General features: G+C 44.1%; 2 protein-coding genes across 2 annotated transcripts in view; one reads left to right on the plus strand and one right to left on the minus strand.

The window, feature by feature from the left end:
* The window catches only part of ZNF182 (zinc finger protein 182), a 41,488-nt gene extending 40,391 nt beyond the window's left edge, over nucleotides 1-1,097 (minus strand). Inside the window, 2 exon segments of the mRNA XM_033202061.1 lie at nucleotides 588-782; nucleotides 984-1,097. The gene's annotated coding sequence lies outside the window, so the exon portion shown is untranslated.
* A 2,360-nt stretch (nucleotides 1,098-3,457) lies between these two features.
* Nucleotides 3,458-6,661, plus strand: LOC117078155 (sperm acrosome-associated protein 5-like). The gene is given in 5 exon segments (XM_033201641.1): nucleotides 3,458-4,924; nucleotides 5,333-5,495; nucleotides 6,288-6,349; nucleotides 6,352-6,364; nucleotides 6,468-6,661. Coding segments are annotated over 5 exon segments (480 nt in total). The 5' UTR covers nucleotides 3,458-4,779; the 3' UTR covers nucleotides 6,565-6,661.
* The last annotated feature ends 16,157 nt before the right edge of the window (nucleotides 6,662-22,818 follow it).

A 22,818-nucleotide genomic window follows, 5' to 3' on the forward strand; every position in this document is an offset into this window, starting at 1 on the left:
TAATTTCTCTGTACGTACCCACGTCTCAGCATTGATTTTAATAATGCCACACTTAAACGATCCTCTATGACACATAAGGGATTAATAATAACAAATATAAAAGATAAAATGCTACAAAGCTGTTAAAAGCGTTATATGGAACTGTACAGTATCTATGCACTTTGTGATATACGTATCTCAAACGTTTTTTAAAGGTGTACAAAAAATCTTACGCTGAATTACATTAAACTTTTATATGAAAACAAAGTAGGTTTTAAAACTGCGGGAATCCATTTTAAAACTATATGTTAAATGTTTAAAAGGCATATCCTTACACACACCAAAAATGTCTAAAAATGGACATTTAAATGTGTGGGGGAAGAATTAGTTCCTTTTGATTTTCTTTTCCTCTATTTCTGAATTAATCTATACTTCAAATGTTATTGATTAAATGCCAAAAAAACTACAATCTAAAACTATTGTCCCAATTACATTTTACCCCCATCTCCCTCAGACCCCGCACCTACCCCTCCTCCCAGGTCCCCAACTCTGGGCGAGGCTCGGGGTCAGGTGAGACCTCGCAGGTGCCTCTCCTTCCTTCTGCTCACCTCACCGGGGCCGCCTTGCCCAAGAGCCGGAAAGAGGCCTTCGGGTGCGGGGGTGCAGGTTCACTTCGGCCCGAGCATTCACACCAGGTCCCCACCTCGGGGCTTGGGCAAGGGGATAGGGCAGAGGGAGGAGCGGGGCGCGTCTAAAGAGGGGCCTGAGGGATGGGCATGAACCCTTAGGGGCAGGTCACTGTGCTGGAAAATGTGTAAAAGTCAAAGTTTAATAAGCCCCATTCAATCCTGCTTAGCCCCCATAACTTTGTTCACCAGCGAGCCCCTAGAACCTCGTCCACTGACCTCTCGGTCCCCCATCACTCAACCCCCAACTCCCACTTCACTCATCCCGCAGAACTCCCCATCACTCAGCCCACGACCCCTAGCACTTGCCCCCTCAACCTCACTCTCTCTCGATAACAGATTTTCTGCTCGCTGCTCAGGAGACCGTTACAAAGCCCGGCCCCAACAAGCACTTCCGCTTCGGGACCGACTCTTTGGCACCGCAGCCTAAAGGGCTGCAGCGGTCGGTTCTGCGCACGCTCAGTGGCGCCTTTGAGACCCCCACCCCGCGTCCGCCAATAGTCAACATGGGGCCTCAGCGCAGGCGCAGAGGGAAGGTAGTCTTGCCGGTGACGTCACTCCTCCAGGCGAGAGGGCCGCGCTCACCGTGTATTTTTGCTTCTGGGGCTGCGTCGCAGAGCAGGTGTTTACTTAGCTCTGCAGAGGCCGGTACTCCTAAGACTTCAGACACCAATGTTCTTACGGCAAGGCGGGGAGAGGAAGTGCCCAACTAAGGAAAAGATTCTAGCAGGCGGCAATTTCGCACTTTGAACTTAGAGGGCAGCAACAGGGTTGCAAGTGTAAAAGAACGGGACGGCGGGGTCTGTGGCTAAATTGCTCTGCGTGCACAAAGAGTAGGAGGTAGGGAAAAGCCACTGGCTTCATCCAGTGGTCAGGACTGGGAGTTTACGTTGTAGCGTTTGAAGGACGGTAGGTCGGTATGCAGACAAGCTGAAAAATAAACGGCGATATGAGACACACACACCAGGGGTGAAGGGGTGTATTAAGTGGTGGCTAACAGGTTGCTTTTTCTGGATGAGTAGACAGTGTCAGTGTGTTGGGAGTGTAGGAGGTGTAGGCTGGGGCCAGGTGCTGTAGGGCCTCCTTGGCCAGGGAGCTCATATTTCATTCTGGACATATGGGAAACCATAAAAAGGATCCGATTTGTAAAGAACAGTCTGAAGCAATCTAACACTATATAGTAACGTTAAAAATACACATATAATGAGCTGGGTGAGGTGGCACGCACCTGTAATCTCAGCACTTTGGGAGGCCGAGGTAGGCGGATCACCTGAGGTCAGGAGTTCAAGACCAGCCTGGCCAACATGGTGAAACCCCGTCTCTACTAAAAATACCAAAAATTAGCCGGGCTTGGTAGTGCGCCTGTGATCCCATCTACTCGGGAGGCTGAGGCAGGAGAATCGCTTGAACCCGGGAGGAAGAGGTTGCAGTGAGCCAAGATCACACCACTGCACTCCAGCCTGGGCAACACAGTGAGACTCCATCTCAAAAACATAAAACAAACAACAACAACAAAAAGGAATGGAGCTTCCCAGCAGACAAGACAAAGAAAGAAAGTAAAAAAGGAACTCACATCTCTTGCTCCCTGACACATCAGCACCTCCTGGGTATACAAGTTATCCACTCTCTCAATGTATTAGGGGGTAGAAAATAGAAAGGGCTGGTCCTTTAGGGCCCATCACAGTGTCGCCCCTTCTAGCACCTAAACGTCATCTCCAACCACCTTGTACACACACACCTACACAAAGGAGGAAATCCTTTAGGGTTGGTGGGAGTTTGGGGGGCAGAGGAGCCAGTGATACAGCCCCTCAGAAACTATCCCAGGGCCCACGGTGTGCATGCACAAGCTATGTGAGGCTAAGTTTGCTGCTGCAGAGCGAGGACTCCCACCTCTACCATCAGCCCCTACAGGTATGACCTCCTCGTACAGTAACCTAAGCAGCAGGTAGCTAGGTGAAGGAGAGTGAGAAGCTGACAGGTGGCTGGTCCCACCACAGAGTCTGCACAACATGACATTCCCACTGAAAGACAATGAGAGAAGCCCCCACGTGGCTGGCGAGTTATCATTACAATTGCTCTTAAGATACATTTTATCAAGACCACAAAAGCCTCGCCAATTGTGAGCAGTCATTTTGGACCAGAGGCAGCATGTGAGGTTGACAGAGCAACAGCACAAAAGGAGCCAGGTCTCTGGTGACCTTGGAGCCACCACACTAGCCCTGGATTACCTGCCTCCAAAAGAGGAATCGCTTCCCTCCTCTTGAAGCCACTGGTGTTTGTGGTGGGATTGGTGCGTGCAGCCAAATCAAATCCTGAGCAATCCATCAGACTTTTCTGTGTTGGCCAATGTGAGTGTCAGCGAACAGGAGACACATGGGACTGGTGGGTGAGGAGCATGAATAATGGTGACTGAAGGGCAAATTGGGAGTAAATGAGAGCAAGGAGAGGCAAAGGGCAATGGAATGGAGGTGAATGAACACCAGAGTGGAGTGGATGTGGGCCAAAGTGAGGGAATGACTATGCATGCATTCAATTATGAATGAATATGAGATTATGATGAGATTAAGTAAATGCTGGGAAATAAGGCACAATCTCAGCGGAAAAAAGGTGAAAGTGGGAACAGACTCTGAATGGGGCAACTGAAGGGGGTGAATGTGAGTGGAGTTTATAAGGATTAGAGTGTGAATGAATGGTGGTTTCATGAGGCACAAGATGAATGAAGAGAGGGGAATTTAGGGAGACAGTAGGAGTGAATGTGGGTAATGTGGGATGGAAAGGGAAGAATGGGGTGCGGGAAGGACAGAAGAAAAGAGTGGAGATGGAGACATGGTAGAATGTGAAGCAGGCCGAGTTTGAGTGCGGGTGCTATGAGGGAGAAGGGTGACTAGAGATGACTGGGATTAGATGGGCGTAATACAGGGTAGTAGCCCAGGAACGTGGGTGTACAGGGATCCCAGTGGGAATCGGCAAATGTGAATAAGCTGAAGAGTGTGCATGAATGGAGGTGATGTTGGGCAGAGTGAGAGGGAATGAAAGTGAAGAGCAGAGGATGGGTGAAGGTGGGTATTGCGAGGCAGAGAGTGGAACTCACCTTTACTTGGGTGAGTAAAGCGAGGAACCATGGGGAGCCCGATGTGAGCAAAAGTAACAAATTTGAGGCACAGTGTGACAGAATGTGGGTACTGGGAGGCAGAATATGAGCAAGAAGAGGGTGATAGGGGTTACAATGGGAATAGATTTAAATGAATGAGGCAGTGAGAGGCAGAGTAAGAGTAAATGGAGGCAATGAAGAGAAAACTGAGAAACAACAGTGACCAAGCGTAGGCTAAGTATATGTGGGTAACTTCACCTAGTGTTTGGGAGTAATAGGGACAGAGCTCCAGGAAATGGGGGTGTTCCTGGGACAGCATCTGAGAGAATAGAGGTGAAGGAGGGGCAGAAAGGGAATGAATGGGGGAAATAATGAGGCCCCAGGTCAATGAAAGAAGCTGAAGGCTGGGCCACGTGCGAGTAAGCCAGAGTCATTTGATGCAGGGGTGGGAAATAAAGATAAATATAGGAAATGAGTCTGAGCGAGAGTGAGTGGGGTGAAGAAGGAATATGACATGAGAGAATTTGGGTAATGCTAAGCAGACTGTGGGGAATTGTGATAATATGAGGCCCAGTATGGGTGAATATAAGTGGCTGAAAGGCAGTGTAAGTGAATGGAGGAACAAAAGGCAGAATGAGAATGAAGTTGAAAAAGCAGGCATAAGAATGTATATGTAATATGCCATTTGTAATATGAAATGTGGGGCACATTCCAGTAAATTAGGATGGAACAGCACTTTAAGTGCAGAGAGGTGGACCAAGGATGAGTGCTATGGTTTGAATATTGTCCCTTCCAAAATTCAGATGTCAGAAACTTAATCCCCAATGCAACAGTGTTGGGAGGTGGGGCCTTTAATCCCCAATGCAACAGTGTTGGGAGGTGTTTAGGTTTCTGTGCTCCGTGTTCCAGAATCTACCACTTAGACCTTTGCTCATAGAGCCCAGAGTTCCAGAATGCCCCTAATTCCGAACACCACAGGGTGAGTCTGGAGCAAGTCACCTGGGAGGGCTTACAGGTGCCATAATGCAGGCCTGGGGCACTGTGGTAGTGACCTTGGCCACGCTGATGGTTGTCACTGTGGATTCCAAGATCTATGAACGCTGCGAGCTGGCGGCAAGAATGGAGCGGGCAGGGCTGAACGGCTACAAGGGCTACGGCATTGGAGACTGTGAGAATCCCAGTTGCCCCTGAGCCACCCACCACATTCAGACCCAGGCTCCCCTTGTCCTTTATCACCTCTCCAGGCCAGGGCATGATCCCTTGAGTCACTCCCTGACTGACTATGCTGAGTAGTTTAACTAACTCTAACACCACCACCATTATGGCCTTCACAACCATCACCTCCATCTCTGCCATCAACACCATCACTACAATCAATATCACTGCTGTTACCATCATGAATACCACTGCTACCACCATCACTGATGTCTCACCAGAATCACCAACATCACCACCACTAAACCAAGATCACCACCCTCACAACTGAGATGACAACCATCCCTGTCCTCCCCCCATCCTATCCTTCCCTATTCCCAGGCTCTATACCTACTCCTTGCCTCCCTTCTCCCTGCCCCAGGGCTGTGCATGGCTCATTATGAGAGTGGCTTTGACACCGCCTTCGTGGACCACAATCCTGATGGCAGCAGTGAATATGGCATTTTCCAACTGAATTCTGCCTGGTGGTGTGACAATGGCATTACACCCACCAAGAACCTCTGCCACATGGATTGTCATGGTAAGTCAGCCCTGGGGACACACTGAAGCCCTGCTGGGCCCTACTCTCCCACACTTGGGAGGGCAAGGTTGTTTAAGCCATAATCTCCTGCAACAAGAGAAAAGTGATGGGAAAAGGAGAAAAGTTGCCTGAGCAACTTTTGGTTGTTTAGGACAGAAGAGCTCAGAGCTCAGAGCTCCCAATCCTCACCCAGAAAGGACACTGAAGTTTTCTTAGACTCAGGAAACAGGAAACTTATCTCCATGTGGAATAGCGATAGAGACTGTCCTGATTTGGGGTTGAAGTTACCCAGGCCCCGAGGAAAGAAGCAAATGTCTGATTCTAGAAACAGAAACAGATAACCTCCATGCAGAAATGACAGAACTTTCCAGATAAGACTGGTGGGTGAGGACAAAATAGAATAGCAGTTAAAGTTGTTCAGTGTTGGCCAAAATGGTGGTTGAGGTTGTCCAAGACAGGAAAAAATGGAGACTGAGGTTATTTGGGGCCAGCCCAAATGGAAATTGAGGTTGTCCAGGACCAAATGGTATGGGGGTTGGGATTATTCATAACTAGCCAACATGACCATCCAGATAATCCAGGATCAGTCAACATGAGTTAAGGTTGTACAGAACCAGCTAACATGGTGATTAAGATCATTTATAACCAATGACAAGAGAATCAAGGTCATCCAGAATCAGCCAACATAGTGGTTGAGGTTCTTCAGGCCCCAAAGAACCCAAAACCCCTGGGCCCTCCATTCACTGTTACCCTATCCCCAATGCACTAGATCAGCATGTCCCTCTCTTCCCCTCAGACCTGCTCATCGCCATATTCTGGATGACATCATGTGTGCCAAGCAGATTGTGTCCTCACAGAATGACTGTCTGCCTGGTAAGTTCATGGGGATGACCCGGACTGTGGGCAGCCAGGGATAGTGTCACTGCCACCCCTCAACCTGTCCACTTCATGCTCTCTCTTTTCCTTCATTTCCCAGGAATTCTTGGAGGCGGCACTGTTCTGGCCATGATTTATCTGAATGGCTCAAGGGGTGTGATATGAACGTGAAAATTGATCCGAAAATTCATCCATGACTCAGATTCGAAGAGACAGATTTTATTTTCCTTTCATTTCTTTCTCTTGTGCGTTTAATAAAGGATGGTATCGATAAACAATGCAAAAAATGCTGTGATGTCTGACTCTCTTCATTTATTCAATGCCCAGAAGTACCCTTCCGTCACAGTATTCTGTCACTTCCTCCATATATTCAAAGCTCTAATTAAGAAATAGCAGATCACTCAGGGTGGGGAAGGAAGGGAGGATAGCGTGAATCAAGAGCATGTGTTCTCCTGGGTTCAAAAACCATCTCTACCACCTACTAGCTGTGTTGCCTTGGAAGAGATACTTAATTTCTCTGTGCCTCAGTTTCCTCATCTGTTAAATAAGGATGATAATAATAGTAGCTACTTGATGGGGTTATTGGGAGGGTTAAATGAATTAATATTTGTAAAACGCATGAAGTGCTTGGTACATAAGACAGTTATAGGTTTGGAGATAGAGGAGTGGGATGGGAGAGATGAAAATTGGCTTCCCTTAAAAAGAATCAGTCTCAGTTGGGTGCGGTGGCTCACGCCTGTAATCCCAGTACTTTGGGAGGCCAAGCCAAGTGGATCATGAGGTCAGGAGTTCGAGACCAGCCTGGCAAATATGGTGAAACCCCATCTCTACTAAAAATACAAAAAAAATTTAGCCGGGTGTGGTGAGTCCCAGCTACTCAGGAGGCTGAGGCAGAAGAATTGCTTGAATCCAGGAGGCGGAGGTTGCAGTGAGCCAAGCGTGCCACTGCACTCCAACCAGGGTAACAGAGCAAGACTCTGTCTCAAAAAAAAAAAAAAAAAATCACTCTCAGTTCAGGTCACTACAGGGTCTTTATTTATGGCAGATACAGTCTCTTCAGGGGGAGAATGAATCCAAAAGGATTGTGCTTACACAGGAAGTCAGGGGAATTAGGAGTTAAGGTACATTTTCCCACTCCTCCCACACAACACCATTCTTCCAGCCCCCCAGCCCCTCTTCATGATCAAAGCCTGAAGTTTCAAATAACAGAGCGGGAATGTAGGCAAAACATTCAATGGACACTCATGGTAATAATTTCTTCTTACAGAATGCCTGAGTTTCACTTTGTGTCTTGAGCAGAGAATTTAGGAATTTCAATTTGCCATTCTTTGCAATGGCCAGCACCTTTGGAAGCAGCCACTCCCATAAGGAAGCAGTCCCTCATGTTCTTTGTACTCTTTGGTTGGGATGGATACTCAAGTACCTGAGGCCTTGAAGTGTTCACTTCAACCAAGATAATCACAGATGATCATGAAAACAGCTAGCTGTCACTGCATGCCAAGGAATGCCAGAGCCCCCTTCCTTAATGCCAACTGGATTTCCCCCGCCTTGTGCCCCAACGAGCCTAGGTAATCAAATCTCACATCTCCCTGTGGGTCCATAAAGGGTGCCAACGCTTTAGATACTGATTTCTTGTTTTTTTCTTCTTTTCTTTCTTTTTCTTTTCTTTCTTTTTTTTCTTTTTCTTTTTTTGAAATGGAATCTTGCTCTGTTACCCAGGCTGGAGTGTAGTGGCTCATTGCAATCTCCACCTCCCGGGTTTAAGCGATTCTCCTGCCTCAGCTTCCCGAGTAGCTGGGATTACAGGCACCCACTACCACACCCAGGTAATTTTTGTATTTTTAATAGAGACAGGTTTCACCATGTTGGGCAGCTGGTCTTGAACTTCTGACCTCAGGTGATTCACCTGCCTCAGCCTCTCAAAGTGCTGGGATTACAGGCGTGAGCCATTGCACACAGCCTAAAGTATATTTTTAATTGCTGTTCTTTAGTGGCTATCTTTAAATCTGTAGCTACCTATCATTTGATAAACCCTTTTGTTCTTGTATGGCACTTATTCTCCATTATGACAAAACAGCGATTCTTAATAATAGTAGATTTTATGAATTGTTCTATGCGAGTTTGGTATTAAATCTGGAGACATTTTTCCTGAGTATCATTTCCAAGGACTGTGCTTACTTAATTAATTAAATTGGGTTTCCCTTAATACCTGTGGCTAGATTTATGGTGAGGTTTGGCTTCCAACTGACAGCCCTCATATCTTCGAGGCCTCAAAATGTGCCTCTCTAGCTGGTCATCAGCTTGCCAGGCTTCTAGAAAGAATAATAATAATCCACACTCTAGCCTATGAATACAACTTTGTCAGAAGCAGGTCTCTGGTGGGACTGACTTTTCTTTCAAGCCTATATACCAGTCAGAAAGAAATTCCAAGTACATTTCTTTCCTACACTCTGAGCTTGAGAAAAAACAAACAAACAAACAAAAAACCCAAGTTGCTGTAATAGAAATTGGAATGGGAAAGTGATGATAAATATAAGCGAATTTTATTGTTTAAGAAAAATACTTTAAAACTGGGGAGAGGCTAGACATGGTGGCTCATGCCTCTAAGCACTTTGGGAGGCCAAGGCAGGTGAATCACTTGAAGTCAGGAGTTCGAGACCAGCCTGGCCAACATGACAAAAACCCGTCTCTACTAACACAAACACACACACACACACAAATAAGTCATGCGTGGTGGCATGCACCTGTAATTCCAGGTACACAGGAGGCTGAGGCATGAGAATCACTTTAACCCAAGAGGCGGAGGTTGCAGTGATCTGAGATTACGCCACTACACTCCAGACTGGGCGACAGAGTGAAATTGTGCTTCAAAAATACATAAACAAATAAAACTAAATAAGTGAGAGAAGGTAAAAATAGGTTTAGGGAGCCATGAGCAGGGGAAAGGGAGATTAGAAGGATACCACATCCAGGATTTGTGGGGAGAAGGACTCAAACAACGCAAAAACCTTTTAGGAAAGCTGGAAGCAATTGAGGTGAACAAGAGAATAAGCAGAAGGACGAGGCCAGATTGTGGTGAGGCTAGCTCTTCACCATCTCACTCCAACATTACTGTGAGACAATAGCTCACAAAACTTAACAATTTGCAGTTAGCAATATCCTTTAAGAAGATATTTCTGAGCTTTCAAAGATGTCCAGCCCTCACTGACCCACTGCAGTATCCTTCTCATCACTTCCCTTCTTTCTTTCTTTTCTCTCTCTCTCTTTCTTCCTCTCTCTCTCTCTCTCTTTTTTTCTTTCTTTCTTTCTGACAAGGTCTCACTCTGTCACCTAGGCTGGAGTGCAGAGGTGCGATCTCAGCTCACTGCAACCTCCGCCTCCTGGGTTCAAGCGATTCTTGTGCCTCACCCTCCCAGGAAGCTGGGACTACAGATGTGGCCACCACACCCAGCTAATTTTTGCATTTTTAGTAGAGAAGAGGTTTCACCATGTTGGCCTAGCTGGTCTCAAACTCCTGGCCTCAAGTGATTCGCCTGCCTCAGCTTTCCGAAGTGCTGGGATTATAGGCGTGAGCCACTGTGCCTGGCCTGCTCATTTCTTTCTTATCTGTACAACTCAAACTTGAGACTTCTCTGTCTATGATCCAAAGTCCTCCCTCCTCCAAAGAGGTAATCACATCTGGTTTGGTCACAGGATACCCTGTACAGAAATGATACAAGACTTGGGCACGTCTGTGTGGGCTTTGGGATCTCAAAAAGTTAGAAAGGTACATATTCATGAGAGGTAAATTTCACATGGAGATGAAAAATAGAAACACCTTGTTCAGTCTAGGAGGGATTAAGAATCTTTAATCCCTAGAACCTGAGGTCAAAATATTGAAGCACTTCAGAGATGGAAAGTTATTCTACTAGATATACCATGAATTACTCACGGAAGCCATCCTCACCCACAGACCAGATGGCTAAAGTTCCATAGTATTACATCTCTATATCTCTCTATAGTTCTCTAGCATTACAGGGTCCTCTGAGGAGGACCAGTCCATTCCACTGCTCCTGGTGAAATCCACAGCCACATCATCAAATGACATGATCCCTGTAATTGAATGCTTCTATTCAATAGGTTGGATAAAAATCAAAATGATAATACTTTCAAAATAAAGAACATATTCTTCAGAGAGAATATTTCATTTCAAAAGGACTTTTTCATTTGAAATGAAATATTTCATTTCAAAAACGGCTTTTCTGAGATAGTTGCAATACCTATCTATAGCAAAGGACTTTTATACTATAGAAACTATAAAGAACTCCTACAAACAATAAGATAAATATAGATAGATAATCCATAGAAAAACCAGAAAAAAAGATTTGAACAGGTAATTCACAAAAGAGAATATCCAATGGCCAATACATATATAAAAAGGTGCTCACCATCACTAGTCATCAGAGAAAGGCCAACTTAAACCACAATGAGATACCACTATATGCCAACAGAAAACTAAAATTAAGACCAAAAATCTTCAGCTTTCCCGAAAGGCTTTTTGAATCCTTCCTTCCTTCCTTCCTTCCTTCCTTCCTTCCTTCCTTCCTTCCTTCCTTCCTTCCTTCTTTCCTTCCTTCCTTCCTTCCTTCCTTTCTTTCGAGACGGAGTTTTGCTCCCATCACGTAGGCTACAGTACAGTGGCACGATCTCAGCTCACTGCAACCTCCGTCTTCCGGTTTCAAGTGATTCTCCTGCCTCAGCCGCCGAAGTAGGTGGGATTACAGGCGCCTGACACCACGCCTGGTTAATTTTTGTATTTTTAGTAGAGACAGTGTTTCACCATGTTGGTCAGGCTGGTCTCAAACTCCTGACCTCGTGATCCACCCGCCTCGGCCTCCCAAAGTACTGGGATTACAGGCGTGAGCCACCCCACCAGGCCCGGCTATCTGCATTCTATTTGAGTCTTTCTCCCCCTAAATCCTGGATCTGTTCAACCCTTCCAATTTCCCTCCAAATGTTGGCTGGATGTAGAGCAACTGAAGCTCTCATACATTGTTGGAAGTAAAATGGTGTAGGCACTTAACAGATTGGTAGAATTTAATAAAGCTGAACATCTAAATTAACATCTAAGTTAGTTATCTAACTTATCTGCAAGAGGTAGATGATACACCTAACCTAGGATTCAGCAACTCCACTCTTAGGTATATATCCAGTGGAAATGCCACACATATGTTCACCAAGACATGCACAAGAACACTCACAGAAGCATTATTTGTAATAGCTAAAATGGAATATCCACCAGCAGGGGAATGGATTAACAACTGTGATATGTTTATACAAAAGGAATAGTGAATAGTATGGAAAAAGAACAAACTACTGACACATAAAGTAACAAGGATGGATCTCAAAACATTATGGTAAGTAAAAGAAGCCAGATCCAAAAGAATAATAATGTATGATTCCATTTATATGACATTCAAGAACTGGGAAAAATAATCTATGGTGGTAGAAATCAGAAAGTCGTTAGCCGTGAATCAAGAGATAGTGATTGGAAGTGGCATGATAAAGGCTTCTGGGTGGCTTGTCATTTCCTGCTTTTTGATCCAGGTATGGGTTACAAAGGTGTTTTCACTTGGCGGAAGTTCATTAAACCGTATACTTTATATGCTTTTCTCTGTATGTTCTGCTTCAATAAAAGGTCTGACCCAAAACATTTTCATCTAAGTTAGTTTTCCCTAAAAGATTTTAAAAAACAGTAAGAGGGTTGGGCACAGTGGCTCACACCTGTAATCTCAGCACTTTGGAAGGCTGAGGTGGGTGGATCACATGAGGCCAGGAGTTCAAAACCAGACTGGCCAACATGGTGAAACCCCGTCTCTACTAAAAATACAAAAATTAGCAGGGCATGATGGCACATGCCTATAATCCCAGCTACTCAGGAGTCTGAGGCAGGAGAATGGCTTGAACCCGGAGGCAAAGGTTGCAGTGAGCCAAGATTGCGCCACTGCACTCCAGCCTGGGCAACAGAGTGAGACTCTGCCTGAAAAAAAAAAAAAAAAGAAAAGAAAAGAAAAAAAAGAAAAGAAAAAGGCCGGGCATGGTGGCTCATGCTTATAATCTCAGCACTTCGGGAGGCCAAGGGAGGTGGATCACCCGAGGTCAGAAGTTTGAGACTAGCTTGGCCAACGTGGTGAAACCCCATCTCTACTAAAAATCCAAAAAATATTAGCTGGGGGTGGTGGCACATGCCTGTAATCCCAGCTACTTCGTAGGCTGAGGCAGGAGAATCACTTGAACCTGGAGGGGGAGGTTGTAGTGGGCTGAGATCGTGCCATTGCACTCCAGCCTGAGCAACAAGAGCTAAACTCCGTCTCAAAAAAAAAAAAAAAGTAAGAGAAAGATTTAAAACTCCCACAGAAAAAAAAGTAGCATTTGTGAATGATTCACAAAAGAAATATAAAAGGAAAAAAATATGAAAAGATACTCAACTTCATTGACAAACACACACAAAAGAATGAGATATTTTCAACTATCAAATGGCAAGGATTAAAACCATGACAAGAAGATTAGAAAGGGTATTTTCATTCATTATTAGTGGGGGGTGTCAACTTGAACTAACTTTTCAAAGGCAATTGGCAATGTCTACGAAAGTTCAAAACGTGCCATCTTTTGAACCAGACATTCTAGAAATGCTCACCACTGTGTACAAAGATAGATGATAAGATAAAAAAATAACAGATACTGCTGAGGTTGTAGAGAAAAGGGAATGCTTATACACTGTTGGTGGGAATGTAAATTAACTCAACCACTGTGAAAAGCAGCGTGGCAATTCTTCAAAGAGCTAAAGAGAGAATTACCATTCAACCCAGCAATCTCATTACTGGGTATATAGCCAAAGGAATATAAATTGTTCTACCACAAAGACGCATGCATGCGTATGTTCATTGCAGCACTATTCACAATAGCAAAGACATGGAATCAGCCTAAATGCCCATCAGTGGTAGACTGGACAAAGAAAATGTGGTGTGTATACACCGTGGAATACTATGCGGCCATCAAAAAGAATGAGATCAGGCCAGGTGCACTGGCTCATGCCTGTAATCCCAGCACTTTAAGAGGCCAAGGTGGGAGGATCATGTGAGCCCAAGAGTTCAAGACCAGCCTGGACGACATAGCAAGACCTCATCTCTAGACTTCGTCTCTACAAAAAATAATAATAACAATTTTGAAAAGAACAAGATCATGTCCTTTGCAGCAACATGAATAGAGCTGGAGGCCATTACCCTGACAAACTAACACAGGAACAGAAAATTAAATATGGCATGTTCTCACTTACAAGTGGGAGCTAAATGATGAGAACTGATGGACACAAAGAGGAGAACAACAGACACTGGGGCCTACTTGAAGGTGGAGGGTGGGAGGAGGGAGAGGATTAAAAAAATAACCATTTGGTTTAGTACCTTGGCGATGAAATAACCTTTACAACAAATCCCCGTGACATGAGTTTACCTATATAACAAACTCGCACATGTACTCCTGAACCTAAAATAAAAGTTAAAGAAAAAGACAAGAGAGATCACTGCCACACTGTAGCAGAAATTACACAGAAGTCCTTCAATATGGGGCTGATTAATAAATCATGATACATGCATATAAGAAAAAAAGCATCTCTTAAAAATATCACTATGTCCTGATACTGAAATACCTTCCATCAACAAGTGTTCGTTAAGTCAGGGCTATTCCAGCTCTAAGTTCCAGTGAGCAGCTGTGCAAGCCCATGCCATCTGCTTATCCACTCTGGTACTCGGCTTCCTTATCTGTAAGAGGTAGATAACAATGGTACCTACTTCCTAAGGTCATTATGAGAACTAAAAGTGATCATGCATATATAATGCTGAGTAAGGTGTCAGGTGCAGTGTGAGTTCACTACATGTCGGCTCCTGTTGTGTCACTTCTATTATCATTATCATTTGTATTATCATTATCATTACTACTGTGACCATTATTAATATATTCTGGAAAGGGCAAAAGGAATGACAAAACAGTTTTACCTAATGAGCAGATTTAGCAAAAGGAAGACATTTACATACATATATATTATATGTGTATGTAAATATAAAGAGAAAGAACAAGGGGGAGAGAGAGGTGTATAGGTGGAAATTAACCAAATTCATCAGAAATTGGTTATTTGGAATGAGTGGTGATATGGGATTATAAGTGAATTTCCCCTTTTAGATTGCTATTCCTCAAGAGTTTGGATTTTGTCACAGCAGAGCAATCCTATCCCTGTATTTATCACAAGATTGCTGATAAGGGACTTGGTTGATGCATCAGAGAACTGTCTTATCAAGGAAATCTTTGCTTTCGAGGAAGTGGCTTACTTTCTTTGTATGGGTGAGATAAAGAAAGCAAACGAGCTTTTTCCCCCTCTACGTTGTGGCTTCTAGGAAGCTCAGAAAAATAACTGTAGCTCAACATAATTATGTAGAATCCTATGATATATATATAGACATTTCAGCCTGGCCCTGGTTTGCTCTACTTCCCTATTCCTTTTTATGTGTTTATATGTATCCATTTTATGGTATTAATAATAATATTATAATATTAAACTCATGCATATGCTAGGCATTGTTGTAAAACACTTATATTGACTCAATTGATATACACAACAACCATACAAGGCAGGTATTATTATTATTATCATTAACATCATCATCCCCATTTTACAGTTAGGGAAACTAAGGCACAAAGAGGTTAAATGACGACTCTGCCCGCAGACCACCAGCCCTCTCACTTCCGTTCTATGTGAACTCTGCCCTGCCTCATACCCTGCTCTGATGTTAAGATCCGAATTCCTATTCGGGCAAGGTCCCCTTGTGTTTCCAAAATCAGTCACAACTTCCTCTGACAGCCACCTTTTCCCGACCTTTACCCTGCATTAGGTACTGCCAGTCACTATACTTGCTCAGGCGCAGTACCGTTCCCAAAGCCATTGGCACTTGCAGCCAAAGTTGTTTTGTGGTTTTCTTTAATTTAAGGATTAAATTTTTAAAAATTGTACATATTTGTGGGGTGCAGAGTGGTTATTTCAATAGATGCATAGAATGTGTAATGATCAAATCAGGGTAATTAGCATGTGCATCACCTCAAATATTTATCATTTCTTTGCGTTGGGAATATTCAAATCTTCTCTTCTAGGTATTTTAAAATGTACAATAAATTATTGCTAACTATAGTTATCGAACAGTGCTATAGACACCAAAACTTTTTGTTCCTTAACTGCAATGATTGTACGTCTTTGGCTGGCAAGAAAAATGGCCGTGCCAGTAAACCAGCTTGTCAAGGGAGCAGGCATCTTTAGAGCCCTTACCATTCCGTACAGGAGAGTAATATGCCTCTTACGGTTTGGAAAAGATAGAACTCCGAGAGGACTTTGAAGACTTGGCGATAAAAGTGGGGCCCTTTGTGCAAAGTTAGTGACGGGCAAATTATGGGCGTATATGGGGGGTTTCAAGAGAACGGGTGTGTAAAAATGTAGAGTTCAGGACCACAGACCCCCTCCGCTGGGAGATACCACTGAGGAGATGGGGGAGGCCTGAAATGGTACGGACCTCCCTAGTACCTAACGCTTGGGAAAAAGGATGCAGAGTCGGTGTGAAAATACATTCCTCCCTCCACAGGTCAGTATCACTGGGCAGATAGGGAGAACGTGTGGAGCTGGTAGTTCTTTCAAGAAAATAACAGTAGGGAGATAAATACTATAAACCTAGCGGTGGCGAAGGCTCAGGTTGGTACAGTCCGTTTTGGAAGATACCACTGGTGCAATAGGGAGGTGTGGTACAATCTGTCCTCGGAGAAAGAAACGTGAAGAAAGTGATATTGGTAAACATAGGCGCAGGGAGAGTTGGAGACAGAAGCCTAGGGATAAAGGGCCCGGGTGAGGTGGGATCTTAGTCGGAGACTAGGTGAGAAGACAGATCTGACTGTGACTCCGCCAGGCCTACATTCCATCCTCCTCCCGGGAACCTGTTGCAGAGAGATTTGAGAGGGCGGAGATTCCAGAGTCCCAGTCCTATGGGGCCTCCTGAGGCCTAGGGGAATAACCGGAGACAGACAGTGATCAGGTTCCCGACCTCAAACACTCTGCCCTATTAATCACACTCTACCAATTGATCACCTGAAAGAAAATGCACAGGTGAGCCCTTTCAGGCTATTGCAATAGGGAAAACTTTCCTTAATGTGGAACATCCCAAAGACAAATAAGGAGACCTCGGGTTGTATAGAGGCAGGTAAGCAAAGGAGTCATCCTTGAGTCATCAGGACAGATATCGATAGGTCTTATCTCAGAATATGCAGATACATTAGGGACTACTATAGACTGAATTGCGCCCCTCCCCCATCCCCCAAATTCGTATGTTGAAGCCCAAACTCTCAATGTGATGGTATTTGAGGATGGGGCCTTTGGGAGGTAATTAAGGCTATATGAGGTCATGAGGGTGGGGCGTTGGTGTAATGGGATTAGTGCTCTTTTAAAAACAGACGTCCAAGAGTTTGCTCACCCTCTCTCCATTTGCACAAAAAAGAGGTGATGTGAGAACAGAGTAAGAAGGCAGTTGTCTGCAAGCCTTATGGCTTTCTTTTTAGAGAACCCTCACCAGGAACCAAATCAGCTGGCCTCTTCATCTTGGACTTCTCCCAACCTCCAGAACTATGCCAAATAAACTTCTGGTTAACCCATCCAGTCTGTGGCATTTTATTATGGTAGCCCGAGCAGGTAATCCAGAGACTTTTAAAGTTAGCCCATTGCTGGAACCCCAAAGGGAGCTGGGAGCTGTGAGAATTTTGTAACCATGACTGCTTTCCAAGAGCACAGGACCCATTCAGATATAAAGTAACACCGTCACTCCCCTTCAGGCTCACTCTGCCCTCATGGCTCCTACTCCTTCCCACTCTACCAATCATTCACATCTATTCTCTCCCACGGTGCCCCCAATTTCCCCCATTCAGTCACACTGCCATTTGCTTTCATTCATTCTGCTTCATGGCCACCATTCACACATCTTGTACCTCGTATAAACACCTTTTTTTTATTGTGGTAAAATACACATAACGTGAAACTTAGCTATTTTAACTATTTTACATTGTACAATTCAGTGCCATTTAGGACATTCACAGTATTGTGCAACCATTACCACTATTTAATTCCAGACCGTCTTCACCACCCCAAAAGGAAACCCCATCCCCATTAAACAATCATTCTCTATTCCCCTTTCCCCGCAGTCCCTGGCTACCACTTAATCTGCTTTCTGGTGCTATAGATTTGCCTATTATGGCTATTTTGAAAGAGATCAAATGAAGAGACTAAGAGGCAGAAATGAAGTCCACAGGCAAACAGCCCGGGCGGTTCCCTGAGCCTAGTTAAAGATCGACCTCGGACCTAACCGATTAAGGTTATCTATAGACTCCAGACATTGTAAGGACAAAAGTTGTGAAAGTCTCTGTCCTGCTCTAATTACCAGTGTCTGCCACATATCTTAGTCCTGGGCCCAGTACAAACAATCCTCTATTGTGTCCCAACTTCCTGAGCCCCATATGCCTGCCCGACACAAACACATTAAGAAAAACAACACCTGGGGAAGCTCCAATAAGGTTACAACCGTTTGTAAAAGCGCAGGAACCGATAAGAAGGCTGCTAAAAGCATAACTTAACATTAACATGTAAACCAATTGTAATGCTGTAGCCTAGAGAAATGCCTTGTTCCTCTGTAACCTGACAAGTCCTGTTTACCTCGAGCTATAAATAGCAAGCGCACGCATTGTTTGGGGCCCTCTTGTATGTTGTAGAAGAGAGGGACCAAGTTCGAACTTGCATTAAAGATCCTTGCCGCTTGGCTTTGACTCTGGACTCTGGTGGTCTTCTTCAGGGAACAAACGGTCTGGGCATAACAATTTCATATAAGTAGAATCATACACTATGTGGTCTTTTGTGTCTGGCTTCTTTCACATAGCATAACGTCTTCAAGGTTAATCAGTAACAGTACTTCATTCCTTTCTGTGGCTGAATAATATTCCATTGTATGGATATACTATACCCTATTTGGTTTACCCACTCATCAGTTGATAGATATTTGAGCTGTTCTACCTTTTGGCTATTATGAATAGTGCTGCTATGAACATTGGTGGATAAGTTTTTGTTTGAATACCTACCTGTTTCCCATTTTATTACGTGTATAACTAGGAGTGGAATTGCTGGATCATATAGTATATCTATGTTTAACTTTTTGAGGAACCACCAAACTGTTTCCTACAGTGGCTGTACCATTTTACTTTCCAACCAGCAGTGTATTAGGGTTCCAATTTCTCTACATCCTCTCTAACACTTGCTGTTTCGTTGGTTTTTTTTTGTAGCCATCCTAGCAGATGTAGAGTGGTATCTAATTGTGATTTTGATTTGAATTTCCTGATGACTAATAACAATCTTTTCATGAGCTTATTGGCCATGTGTGTATCATGTATATCTTATTTGGAAAAATATATATTCAAGTCCTTTGCCCAGTGTTAACTGGGGATTTTTGGTTATTAGATTGTAAGAGTTCTTTATATATTCTGGGTACCCTTATCAGATTATAATTTTCCCATTCTCTGGGTTGTCTTTTCATTCTCCTGATAATGTCATTTGATACACAAAAGTTTTCATTTTTATTAAGTCAAATTATTCATTTTTTAATTTTGTTCCTTATGCTTTTGGAATCATATCTAAGAAACAATTGCCAAGTCCAAAGTCATGAAGATTTATTTCTTCATTTTCTTCTAGTTATTTTACAGTTTTAGTTCTTATATTTAGGTCTTTGATCCATTTTGAGTTAACTTTTATATATGGTATGGGGTTATGGTACAACTTCATTCTTTTACATGTGGATATCTATTTTTTCCAGTGCCATCTGTTGAAGGGACTATTCTTTCCCCATTAAATGATCTTGGCACCCTAATCAAAAATCATTTGAGCTGCATGGGTTTTTTTCTGGACTTTCAATTCTATTCCATTGATCTATATTTTATCCTGGTGCCAGAACCACACTGTTTTGATTACTGTACCTTTGCAGTAAGTTTTGAAATAGGGAAGTGTGAGTCTTCCAACTTTGTTCTTCTTTTTCAAGATTGTTTTGGCTATCCGGAGACTCTTGCAACTCCATATAAATTTTAGGATTAACTTTCCCCTTTAGGCACAAAAGGGATTTGGGATTTTGCTAGAGATTACATTGAATATGTAGGTTGCTTTGGGGAGTATTGCCATCTTAACAATGTTAAGTTTTCCTTAACTATCCACGAACACTTTCCTTTTATTTAGTTTTATTTTTTATTTAGTTTTCCTTATTATTTTTTTTTTTTTGAAGTCTCGTTCTGTCACCCAGGCTGGAGTGCAATGGTGTGATCTTGGCTTACTGTAACATCCACCTCCCAGGTTCAAGCAATTCCCCTGCCTTAGAACCTCCTGAGTAGCTGGGATTACAGGCGCCCACCAGTACACCTGGATAATTTTTTTTTGTATTTTTAGTAGAGACAGAGTTTCACCATGTTGGCCAGGATGGTCTTGAACTCCTGACCTCAGGTCTTGAACACCTGCCTTGGCCTCACAAAGTGCTGGGATTATAGGCGTGAGCCACCGTACCCGGCCTTCTTTACTTTCTTTCAGCAATGTTTTGTACAGGTCTTGCATCTGCTTGGATAACTTTATTTCTCAGTATTTTATTCTTTTTATCCTATCGTAAACAAAATTGTTATCTTAATTTCCGTTTTGGCTTTTTCATTGATAGTGTATAGAAAAGCAATTGATAGTTGTGTGTTGATCTTGTAGTCTGCCATTTTGCAGGATTTGTTTATGAGTTCTAATAGTTTTTTTTTGTGGATTCTTTAGGATTTCTATATATATAAAAATCATATCATCTGGAATATAAATAGTTTTACTTTCTTTCTAATTTGGGCACCTTTTCTTTCTTTCTTTTGCCTGAAAATTTATCTGGCTAGAACTTTGAGTACAATCTTTAATAGAAGTGACGAAAGCAGGCATCCTTATCTTGTTCCTATAACTCTCTACCCTTAAACTTTTATACCAGAATTTCTAAGGACCAGTTAGGATGAATTACACCTTCACTGTTATATAAATGAGCCAACATGGTCTCTATGTATTGACCCCCAAGTTGTTTATTTCTTCACTGCAGGCTGAGACCCCTTAACTAAAAAGTTTGCTGGCACCAAACAAATTTTACACACCCAATTATTTCATAATTAGCCCAAACAAATAGACTTTTATCCATTGAGAGCCTATTGAGAGCCTTCCTGCTTTACATACCCCAGAAAACCTGGCACTACATCTTTCATCTTTGGGGAATAGATAAGTTAGGCCCCAGGCCATAAAATACCCAAAGCTGCTGCTGCCGCCCTTCAGAGTTCTCTGACCCAGAGACTTTTCGCTTTGCTGCTGAGTGACATCACCTAGACAAATAAAACCCGTCTTGATGCTCAAGCAGTTCCCTTGTCGTTCTGCCCTTCCGAATAGCTGACCAGTGGCCATAACCTCTGTACAGACTCCTGCTGTGAGGGACTTCATGCAAACCTGTCACAGAATCACCCCATAACCCTTATTATGCTGTGCCACCTTGTGGTCATATATTTCCTTCATCAACGCCCTAAATCGCTCAAAATCCCTGTAGTGACAAGGAGGAAAGGGAAGGATTTCTGGTAATCGTGAAATAGATAGGAGACAGTAGGACAATTAATTGGTAAAACAATCCTGGATGGTCTCAAGCGGTGGAACTCAAAACTTGGAATGCCATTACATCAGTTTGGCATGGGATTGCTCTGTGCTGTGTCCCATACTCTACATTTGTGGGTTTTCTCTGTGCCTCACTAGCCTGGCTAAGCAGTAACACCAGTATTTGAAGGAATCCACTTCATTAGAACTGACTTTTGGGATCAGGTGTGGAACTGCCTGGGGAAGGAGGTCACCCTACCCGCCTGGGGCCCCACTAGGCAGGGAACTGCTGGGGCACCCACAGGACACTATAAGGCCTGTGGGTCTGAACACAAAAGGTGGGGGGAGTACACATCTCTGGGCTGAGGGTGGGCTATCCTGACCCCATGACTGGCTAGAGTGGGAGGAGCCCCGTGTGTTGGCCCTGTGATTTGGGGTACTTTGAGATGCATATGACTCGTGAACATGGCTCTAAGGCAGCAACGTCAGGCTGACGTGGATGCCCTAAGCACAGCTGGGGGAGGCGCTTTTGTAAACAGCTAGCATGCCTCTGCTCTTGTCGCATTTGAATTTGCTATTACAGACGACGTCACTTCTGTTCCTTTCCGGAGCAATATCAAGACCCCAGATTTGTTGAGGTGGGGCAAAACTGTTACTTCACGTGACTAAGACAAGATGTTTATATTGTTGTCCCAACCAGGACTCCAAAGGAGGTGGCTGTCCTCTTGAATCCAAACCAGGGGACCCATGTTGGGCTTGCTCGCTTCTCGCTAGGACACGGCCCAGAGGGTAGGTCTCTCATTCATACTAGCCACATCAAGCCTGGCTGTCTACTCTGTGATTGGGGCAGAGAATAATAATAACCCTTATTGTGCTACGTCACCTTGTGGTCATATAATCTTTCATCAGAGGAGACCAGAAGGCGGAGAAGACCCCGGAGAAGAGAACCGGCGCCCTCTAGAGGATAATGCAGCAGAATACCACCATGAGAGAGGGAGGAACTTGACCCTCTCCTTTGCCAGCGACCACCAGCAAAGTCAAAAAGACTTTGAATCCACTTCAAAGCCCCCGTCTTGATGCCACAACAGTTCCCTTGTCGTTCTGCCCTTCCGAATAGCTGACCAGTGGTCATAACCTCTGTACAGACTCCTGCTGTGAGGGACAACAGGGAAGGGTCAAGAAGGAGAGGCCATTTCTCATTTGGAGGAGGAGACACCCTCTGTCTCACCCTGCCTGTCCTTAAGGACCTAGCCAGGGAACCAAACGAAAAAGCTACAGACGGCTGGGCGCGGTAGCTCACGCCTGTAATCCCAGCACTTTGGGAGGCCGAGGCAGGCAGATCACGAGGTCAGGAGATGGAGACCATCCTGGCTAACACAGTGAAATCCCGTCTCTACTAAAAATACAAAAAATTAGCCGGGCGTGGTAGCGGGCTCCGGTAGTCCCAGCTACTCGACAGGCTGAGGCAGGAGAGGCGTGAACCCGGGAGGGGAGCTTGCAGTGAGCCGAGATCGTGCCACTGCACTCCAGCCTGGGTGACAGAGTGAGACTCCATCTCAAAAAAAAAAAAAAAAAAAAAGCCACAGACACAGCAAGCTCCACCTGACAGGGGCTGAAGTGAAGCACTTGGCTGCCCAGGACAGGATGGAAAAGTGGCTTCCCTACTAAAGGATTCTGCACAGTTAGTGCAGAAGCTGGGCATGACCCCCAGGAGGCTTTG

Source organism: Trachypithecus francoisi, unplaced genomic scaffold (assembly GCF_009764315.1).
Source record: "Trachypithecus francoisi isolate TF-2019V2 unplaced genomic scaffold, Tfra_2.0 Lachesis_group6, whole genome shotgun sequence".
Classification (NCBI taxonomy): Eukaryota; Metazoa; Chordata; class Mammalia; order Primates; family Cercopithecidae; genus Trachypithecus; species Trachypithecus francoisi.